Here is a 10,626-nt window from a genome sequence, read left to right on the forward strand (position 1 = left end):
ATGTACACTCGATAACCTTTTCTAGAAGAACAAAAAAAATTTAAGTCCGAAAATTTTTCCAAACGAATATGCCATTTGTTCTTTACTAATATTAATAAATAAGTAATGAAGCTTCTCACTAATATAAATTTATTAGATAAATGGATTGATTTTTTTATTTTATCTAGAGGCGCGTGTACCTTGCACGAACATCACACACTCACTATTAGAATTAGTACAGTAAAAGATGTAACAAAAATCGTCTAATTACGGAAATTAAATAAATCGCTCACTTTTTGCTAAAAACTAATGGAATATGTTTCTTAGATGTCACATATCATGAGTTAGTTGCTTCGGGAGCTCCTTTATTTTCAATGCTTTGACGACCCTCCGAGCTTCGGGGTCCCGGTGCACTGCACCACCTAACTCTATGATAGCTACGCCACTGCCAGCATGCAAGTGATTCAACACCAACTCGAATTGTATTAATTAATTAATAATTATTAAGTTTTGCATATTTTTGTTTACAAAATGCATTTTACTTATTAGGTAAGAGGTAATATATTAGTATATAGTATTGTATACATAGTTTTATTTGAAGGACGTCCAGTTTCAGTAAATACAAAATAATAATTATATAAACTTAAACAAACAAACGTAGGTATACAAAAATATAAATATGCTCCTTAAACATTTTTATTTATTGATATAGTCTTTGTTTTTAATCATAAATCGATGAAAAATCCAAAACAGCAAAACAGACCTTTTTTTCTTTATGTTACGCCTGTTTCTGAATGTATTAGTTTGACAAACCATTTTCACCAATAAAGTGAACTAGACTTTTATCACTATTTTATGTTATTTAATTTTGCATTGCTAATAATAAGGTTGTTTACAACAACAAGACCACGAAATTCTAGTGGAGGTTATAAAATTTTTCACATCAATATACAGTGTACCTCATTTTGATTTAAACAATTTTTTGTTTCAATATATACATCTCATGCAGGTGTTTCAGATGGTCTTAAAGTTGAGATGGAGCTTGCGACCTCTTAGTAGTTCAAATTACATGGCAAAACTAGGAGAGTATATTAATTCGAAAAATGAAAGAACCAAACACTCAAAAATGAATAGTATATATTGAGAACTGATCTTAAATTGTTTAAAATCTTTGTTAAGACGCTTAGACATTTTCAATCAGTATTCAAGGGAGAATCTTAGCAGACAATTTAATGACAGTTTTGTATGCTCACTGCTTTCTTCAATTAAATTTAGAAAAGATCTAAGAAAGACCCGGTTTACAATCCTTGTATCAAATTTTATATTTTAGTAAATATGAAATACAACAATGCCTAATATATACTAGGCTCATAATAAAAACTCAGGTGTACTTTTTTTTTTTATTTAGGCCATAGAATCATAGATGTTAAAAATGTTTTAATAATCAATTTATGGCTCTACAAAAAAGTATAGGGATGCTTTTACCGTGGGACATAAGGGAATAAAGTTGAGGAAAAATCGGAGGAAGGTAGAAAATTTTGCAGTCCCCCTCTTTATGGAACAAACAAACAAAAATATATTTTGGATTTAGAACATTTTTTCTCAAAAAACTCCACGCATGGACAATTATTTTTCATATTTAGATGGCCTGCCAAATTTAATTTCTTTTGAATAGTTATTTTTCGAATTATTAATGTGCAAAAATTCCTAAATTTATCAAGGTTATTATTTATTTACGGTATGTATAAACCTGCAATAATTTCCAACTCCAATACTCTCTTTTAAAAAAAATTCGACCATTTGGTCTAAGTCGTATCATAATATTATGTTAATAGAACTTGATATCAATTGAAATTTAAATAAAGATCAACTTACCTTTTTATAATTTTTACCACTATATAAAACATCATTAATATTTCTACGTTTTCGAGAACCACGAACCGATTTTTTAGCCATTGTTACTGTTATAACAAACTATGATTAACTTTATGAATTAATTGAATTCAATACAATTATTACAAACCATTGTTATCAAATAAAGTATTAAATTTCTTTACGCCCCCTTATGTATACATGTAGACATGGAAATAATTATTTTTATTTTAATTTTGTTTGCAAAATTTATTTGTTATCTCGAAATAAATACTTGCAATAACTATAGGAATTCAATAACTTATTATGAATTCACTTAATTCAACGACTTGCATTTTGTTTTTGCAAATTATAGAGGAAAATATCAATTTCTAAAAATATAATTGATGATATGCGCATTAGGATTATTCATTTTTTATTGTTACATGGTAATTAATACAATTGGATTGACACTGTAAAATTCCCAACATAAAATTCATTGGAAAACAAAAATAGACTATTGGAAGATGAAAGAGTTCGAAAGAAATTCAAATACTAGAAAATAATATTTAGACACTAGAATATGAAAATCTGGGGTGAAATAGAAATAGTAAGATTTTCGATAGGAATTAGAAACTATTAATTTGAAAAATAGTATGCATGATTAGAAAACTTTTTATAATTAAAATTGATTATTAAAAATACTTGAATAGAAACGTTAAAATTACCGTTCAATCGATCCGCCAGTGGTGACTATATACAATTAACAGCGGTAAAATCTTAGTTATAATAAAAATATTATATTATTTCGTACATCACATATATACATCTCGATGGTAGGTTCTTGGCACTCAAAAACTATGTTTTTATTGAAATTATTTAATATTTACAAACTAAATCCATTACGGCGATCTCTTTGCAGAAGTTTTAAAGCAATACGACCACGACTCTCCAACAATCCTCTTTTGTCCGGTTTTAATCCATTAAGAACATTTGCACGTAATAAAAATTGCTCAATAAATATACGAAGTGCATCTTTAAATTTCATATCGTCACCTGCGCGTGACCAGATACGTGCTACAATATCAGTATCTTCCACTATTAAAATACCAAGAAGGGTTGCTCGTAAAAATCGAAGTAATGGAACATTTAAATCACTTAAATTAATGGTTTTTAAAACAGATACTGTTAGACCATTATTTAAAAACATTTGTACTAAAAATAAAGCAAGATTGTGGATTTTTTGTACCGGCCAATCGTCGAGTTCGTTAAATTTATCCCAAAGTGAGTTCCTCAAAAATATCTGAAATTAAAAAAAATTCAGGTAGAGATCATTGATGTTCGAAGGTTGTGATTCTGACATAGGTCGAAAATAAAAGTTTAAGAGATAAGATGAAGAGATGCCGAAAGCGAATACAGCCATTGTATAAAATAGATCTTTTTACATGGACGTAAAATAACCTTGCAGCTCTATTTAACATTATGTAATTCTAATGTGACTTTAAAGTTCGCAAAATGTGAGTTTAAATCGCTGCTCGTGTGAGCGAAGCCTAAAGATTCATTTCCGAATCTAATCGAATAAAATAATATCGAAGTAAATTTTAAAAAAATTACCTTATATTTACGATCGTAGTCGCAGAATTTCAACGCCAACACAGAATAATATTGATTAAAAGTTTGTTCGTGAAGACAACCAAGTAATATAACATTCATAATATCTTGTTCTTGACCATGTGAAAGTCCTAAACGTAATAATCTTTCATAGGCTTCATCGCAATCATTAGCACCCATCAGCGTTACAAAAATACGTTTACGACTATCTGTATTCATTCTAAATTTCTTGGCTAGTTTTAAAAGACGATCATTTTCAGTTATTTCATGATCGGTATTTGATGTATTTTCATTTAACCTTTCCTTTTTAGAATTTTCGTCGTCATTGATACCGGTCCATGCAGATCCTACTATCCACCATTTTCCACGTTTATTAACTGCAATAAAAATAATTGAATTATTTTTAAGGTCTCTTAGTTTTCATGTACAAGTAAAATGATAAAAAATGATTCAAATATTGTGCTAATTTGTTATCTTACCATTTAATAAATCATCTAATGAAATATTTAATTGTACTACTTGATTTCCTGGACGAAGTGCAGTACGTAAAACTTGCCGCATTTGGGGCACATCATCTGGTGAATAATTTGGAATTTTCATAAAGTTATTATTTTTTATTGAAGTTACAACGTCAACTAAATATTTCAAACGTGAACTGAAACAAAATTTTTTTAATTTAAAATAATATCGAAAAATTAATATATTTCAGTGAATTCAAATTGATAAAAATCTATATAGTTCAGTTAGGCCCCCAAGGTTTTTTGAACCAGGGCTTTTGATTACCTAGCTACGCCGTCTAAGCTGGCTACAGCAAGATAAAAATACAACACAGTAAAGGAATCGAAAGTCTGCTAAGTAGTATTTTTGTTAAACGATTATTTAGAACCTTCCCACCTCTCATAAAAGCATGGTAATATGTGCAATACGAAAAAATAATTAACACTTACGATTGTTTCTTTTTAATATCCTCAGGTGGTGAATTAATAGTATCATTTATACACTCCAATGTTGCTTTCATTAACACCAGATCATCTTTACGTAAAACGGGTCCCACCGTTTTTAACATTAATAAAATACATTCTAGATTTCGCTCAGTTAAACCATTTGTAATTAAATTACGTAAAATATCGTGAATCATTGTACAATGGATTACTTTTAAATTATAAAGTACTGAAATAATGTGTACAATATTATCCAGCTCCTTATTACCATCATCTATTCCATTTTTTAAAGTTTGATCATACTTTTGAATAATTTTTTCCAAATAAATTGCCCCAATTTCCGTATCAATATTTGCATGCAGTATAGCAATCAGTATTGCATAATCGATTATAATTCGTATTGGAGTAATCACTGATTGTATAATCGCATCATTAATTAAATCACAGAAAGTGTTATTTAAATTATGACGACTATGGTCACCACGATTGTATAAATTTTCCATTTGTTGGCTAACACTGATCATATTGCTAACTGTAACTCGATTCATTAAACCTTTCATTTCTCGTTTTAATCGTAAAATTGCTGTCTTTTCTTTGTCAGACGGTTCATTTCGTAAAGCTGGTGGAACATATGCACTTTTCTGTGAGATAATATTCCCTTCTCTATCACGTTTTCGACCATAAATATCTTCCCATTCATTAGGTGCTTCGTCTTTTGTTTCTGATTCAGAATTTTCATGACTGCTATCATTTGGGATTAATTCATCGGAATCAGACTCATTCGAATCATAATTTTTGTTAGTGTTTTTATTATTCTTCTTTTTCTTCAACTTTAGTTTTTTCTTTTCGAGTTTCCATTCATCATCGGAATCTGACTTACTTGATTTTTTGTTTTTCAAATTTCTTTTATTGACTTCATGATCAGATCCGTCGGAATCAAAGAAATCTTCATTTTTGTTCGATTCTGAATTAATTTCATCTTCATCATACGAATCATAATTTGTTTGATTCTTCGTTTTCTTCAACTTTTGTTTTTTCTTCTTTGGTTTTGATTCTTCATCGGAATCATAATTTGTTTGATTCTTCGTTTTCTTCAACTTTTGTTTTTTCTTTTTTGATTTGGATTCATCATCGGAATCATAATTTGTTTGATTCTTCTTTTTCTTCAACTTTTGTTTTTTCTTTTTTGGTTCCAATTCATCATCGGAAGCAGAATCAGATTCGCCTAAATAAAAAAATAATGTTTTTCGATTTAAGCCAGTCGTACGGTACTCAAAATCAAACCCGTTTCGAAAAAATTTGCAAATGGCTGAAATTACTTTAAAAAAAAAAATCAATAAAACTTACCAGGCAATTGGCCTAATTCTGGATTAGATTCATGTTCCGAATCATTGTCTTTTGGCTGTGTTAAAGATGATACATCTACATCATCATCCGATTCTTGGTTATATTCTTCGTAACTTTCTTCGCTTTCTTCATATATTGTAGAAAGAGAAGTTTGGTATCTATCAACAGCCATTAAATCGTTTTCAAATTCTGCTTCAATATCTTGTTGACTTAAACTTTTATGTGCACTGGCAACTGTTTTTCGTGTTTCTGAATCGCACATTTCAAGAATATCTTGAAATCATTTTAAGAAAAATATCTTGATAAAAAGATAATTTAAACAAAAACTTTTATCACGATTAATTTGATTATTGTTTAAATTAAAAAAATCCATTCGAGTTAAATTTTACTAACGTTTTTCAGTTGGAAGTACTAGTATATAATTACGTTATTTAGCTATCTTTTAACTGACAAGGAATGTGTTTGAAGTATCAACTTAAGCCTTCAATTTGTTTATTTCTTTTTATGTTGCTATATGGATTCAGTCAAGTTAAGTCGCAACTTTTTTCCATGGAAACCTAGTAGGAACTTATAATTATTCTGAAGTTGATGGATCATTGTTTTTGAGTAAACACGCTTCATGTAATAAACGTTCAAAAAACGCCAACTTTAAAGCTTTGAGCATAATATTTATGTCATTTTCATTAAAGTCCACATTAACTATACATAAATTTTCATCAACAAAAGACGAATAGAAAACGAAAAATGTTTTTTAACTATCACATGGGTTAAACATTTAAAAGTGTAAGTTAGTTTCCGACATGTTTTTTAAGCCACGCCTCCATATTAGTTCCCAATAGCAAAATACAACAAAAATCCTTAGTACAAGAGACGTATATTCATTTTAACTATAATCTGACATATGAAATGAAGTTTTATTTTTATAATTTTACCCATTTATGTTTATATTTATAATATGATTTCAATACTAGAAAGCTAAAAAAACTAATAAATAAAATCAAGTGGCTACGTGAAGTTTCATTTCGAAAAAGTGCTGCTAATAAGATAATTTGGAATATATTTCCGAAACTATATTTCTTATTATCAAATGGACCAGATATTTGAATTTTATGGATTAAAATTATCTTCTAAACTTAGTTTCATCCAATTTGTAAATGAAATTTTTTTTTCCGATTTTTTCAAAGGACGATTAGTATTAGTAATGAAAATTAAATTAATCTTTAAAGACTTTTTTAGAAATGGATTTTTTGAGTTATAGAATAAAAATATTAGTTATGCTTTGTAGAAAAGGATACAATCTAAACCGTCTCCAGCAAATGATTTTGTTATAGAATCGGAAGATTTCTTTTTATTTAATTTTAATTGTTTTTCTAATTTTTTAATGATTTTATCTTCACTTTCATTCGCTTCCAAAAGTTGTTTTGTACGTTGTTTTTGCATTTGTTTTTTCAATTTTTGCTTTTCTTTTTCCTCTTTTTTACGTTGCTTCGTTACCATATCTATAGCATTAATTTCAATCTAAAAATAAAATTTATGAAAATTTCAACTAGTTTTTGATGATTATCAGTATCATTGATCTGTTTGCAATTATCTCATTTGCATCTCTGAAACGCATTTTTTAAATTTAAAGATTGATTGTAGAGAAATTTGCTACAGTTGAGGTAATAGCGCATATTTTGAGTCTTTTAGAAAAAAGATACAAATCTTGTTCAAATATGCGAAAGTTCTAGTTAACTAACTTTAAAGAGCGCCTAAAACGCGCATTCATAAACTAGCTTACCGGTGCCTTTTTATTCTTTTGTTCGGTATTTTTTACTGATCCGTTCTTCTCATCATGTTCATTTGATTTTCCTTTCTTTTTCATGTAATATTCGTTCCGTTTTGATTTTTTCTGTTTTCGATTTTCTTTCCGAATTTCTTTACGCGTTTTTTTAACATTTTTTGATTTACTGAATTTTTTTCGTTTGTTTAACTTTTTGTTGATGGTCATTTTTAATATTTTTTATAAACTTTTCAATAGTAATATTTATTTAGTTTCTAAATTTAAGTAAATTGAAAATTCATCGTGTTGATTAATAAGGTTATGTTATTTTACAAACAACATGTGATATTGATAAAAATAATTTGACATCTATTAATTTTTATCAAACTACTGACATCTAGGTTTGTTATTATTCAACTAACTGATGACATTTCTGTACTGATAACAAAGTTTGCCTTTGGCATGCTGCTACTGATTTATTTATAATTTTGTCGGTAAGATAGCGTACAAAACATTTTGTTATACAAACAGAAATTTTATTCTGCTGGCCATGCTGGCTTTGGGGGAAATTTCCTTACTAGTATGGTAACAGGATCATTGGGTATAATATCCTGGCAGAAAAAATTCCAATGTATTCCTTCAGTAGTCCAATGCATAGACAATATAAATATTTATTATCTATGGTCCATGCTTAATATCTCTAAAAATTTTAGAGGAAAAAACTCATAAGCAACAGAGCTTTATCACTAATGCTATATTTCCCCCTCAATAGGTACTTTCATTAATTGAAAATCATTAATTTTTTGTCATTTCTTTGAACACATTAAATATTTGCAATATCTTTATCAATGTTAAAGTTCATCACTTAAAAAATTGGTAAATAGGCAACTTGTATGACGTAAATGCTAAGTGTTTGTCAAATAATCGAAAACTATCATACATGTATTATAATCTATACGTAATTCAAGTTGCCTATTTATTAATTTGTTAAATCAATTTTAACATTGATCGTTTCATTGAATTAACAATATATTATTTATTAACAATTAGAAACATTTGCACCACTAACTTATGATATTTGACACCTAAGAATCATATTCCATGAATATTCCTTTAGGGAAGTTAAAAAAAATGGTATTACTAACAATTTTGAAATACTTTGTAGATTCTATAGTATTGAGCAGTGCAGTACAGTAGATATTTATGACAGTATTAATTGTTTTGTATAGTTTGTTATGTAAATTGAATGATGTTGAATCAAATTTTGATGCATGTATATTTATTATATTATATTATATAATATGTTCTGTTCTGTTCATTCAAATTGTATTTTATCAGCATGAAATTTATTCATATTATGTATGTAATATAATATTTAAAGCATTTTGATTGAAAACAAACAGTTTTCACTAATTTCAATATCTATATTATTTCATTTATAAAATAGTTTATAATACTTATTTATATTTATATCTATGCTCATTATATCATGTATATATGAAATATACATAGTATATTAAGTTTAGTCCCAAGTTTGTAACGCTTAAAAATAATGATGCTAGGAAAAAAATTTTGTCATAGGTGTTCATAAAATCACCTAATTAGTCCATTTCCGGTTGTCCGTCCGTCCGTCCGTTCGTCCTCCCGTCCGTTCGTCCGCCCGTCCGTCCGTTCGTAAAATTTATTTAAACGAATAGGCAGCTCTACTTTGCGTATTCCATTCAAAATTATTAATTATTCCAAAATTACAAGTATTGGTTTTTTCGATATTTTGGAATTTTTTTAAGGGGTACCCCTTTATACAAAATCGAAAAAATCGAGAAAATTTTTTTGTCTCTGATTTTGATAAAACTCTGTTTATAAGATAATTTTGACCCAAAAAATTCAAAAATGGTATTAATATAACGGTTAGGCAACTAGTTTCGTAGATATCGAGCCAAAATATGGGATAATGGGTGATATTTCAAAAACTATGCTTCCAATCATCAAATGAATACGATTTTTGAATTTTTTGGGTCAAAATTACCTTATATACTAAGTTTTATCCAAATCAGAAACCATAAATTTTTTTCGATTTTTTGGAATTTTTTTAAGGGGTACCCCTTTACAAAAATCGAAAAAATCGAAAAAAAAATGTTGGCTCCGATTTCGATAAAACTCTGTTTATAAGGTAATTTTGACCCATAATTTACAAAAATCGTATTTATATAACGATTAGGAAACTAGTTTCGGAGATATCGAGCCAAAATATGAGATAATGGGTGATATTTCAAAAACTATGCTTCCAATCATCAAATGAATACGATTTTTGAATTTTTTGGGTCAAAATTACCTTATATACTAAGTTTTATCCAAATCAGAAACCATAAATTTTTTTCGATTTTTTTGAATTTTTTTAAGGGGTACCCCTTTACAAAAATCGAAAAAATCGAAAAAAAAATGTTGGCTCCGATTTCGATAAAACTCTGTTTATAAGGTAATTTTGACCCATAATTTACAAAAATCGTATTTATATAACGATTAGGAAACTAGTTTCGGAGATATCGAGCCAAAATATGAGAAAATGAGTGATATTTCTAAAACTATGCTTCCAATCATCAAATGAATACGATTTTTGAATTTTTTGGGTCAAAATTACCTTATATACTAAGTTTTATCCAAATCAGAAACCATAAATTTTTTTCGATTTTTTGGAATTTTTTTAAGGGGTACCCCTTTACAAAAATCGAAAAAATCGAAAAAAAAATGTTGGCTCCGATTTCGATAAAACTCTGTTTATAAGGTAATTTTGACCCATAATTTACAAAAATCGTATTTATATAACGATTAGGAAACTAGTTTCGGAGATATCGATCCAAAATATGAGAAAATGAGTGATATTTCTAAAACTATGCTTTCAATCATCAAATGAATACGATTTTTGAATTTTTTGGGTCAAAATTACCTTATATACTAAGTTTTATCCAAATCTCATGTACTTTGTCATACTCGCGATATTTATATGCCTAGATGTAAATCGAACTAGTCGTATATGTGTGACATGTATGTATGTGTAATGTGAAAGAGTAATCAACACTGCCTATACATGGTATTTCAACAATTAACTCAGTCATTTGTTTGTTTTCACTTGTTTTA

The 10,626-nt window shown here is 28.0% G+C and overlaps 1 protein-coding gene across 1 annotated transcript; it reads right to left on the reverse strand.

The window, feature by feature from the left end:
• Window positions 1–2,610: 2,610 nt before the first annotated feature.
• Window positions 2,611–7,815, reverse strand: LOC123299589 (nucleolar MIF4G domain-containing protein 1 homolog). The gene is made up of 7 exons (XM_044881843.1): window positions 7,510–7,815; window positions 7,025–7,247; window positions 5,730–6,002; window positions 4,389–5,607; window positions 3,921–4,096; window positions 3,445–3,818; window positions 2,611–3,133 (listed from the first exon to the last, which is right to left on the reverse strand). The coding sequence occupies exons 1-7, from the start codon at window positions 7,717–7,719 to the stop codon at window positions 2,717–2,719; spliced, it is 2,892 nt and encodes a 963-aa protein (XP_044737778.1). The 5' UTR covers window positions 7,720–7,815; the 3' UTR covers window positions 2,611–2,716.
• Between the last annotated feature and the right edge of the window lie 2,811 nt (window positions 7,816–10,626).

Source organism: Chrysoperla carnea, chromosome 5 (genome assembly GCF_905475395.1).
Source record: "Chrysoperla carnea chromosome 5, inChrCarn1.1, whole genome shotgun sequence".
NCBI classification, from domain to species: domain Eukaryota; kingdom Metazoa; phylum Arthropoda; class Insecta; order Neuroptera; family Chrysopidae; genus Chrysoperla; species Chrysoperla carnea.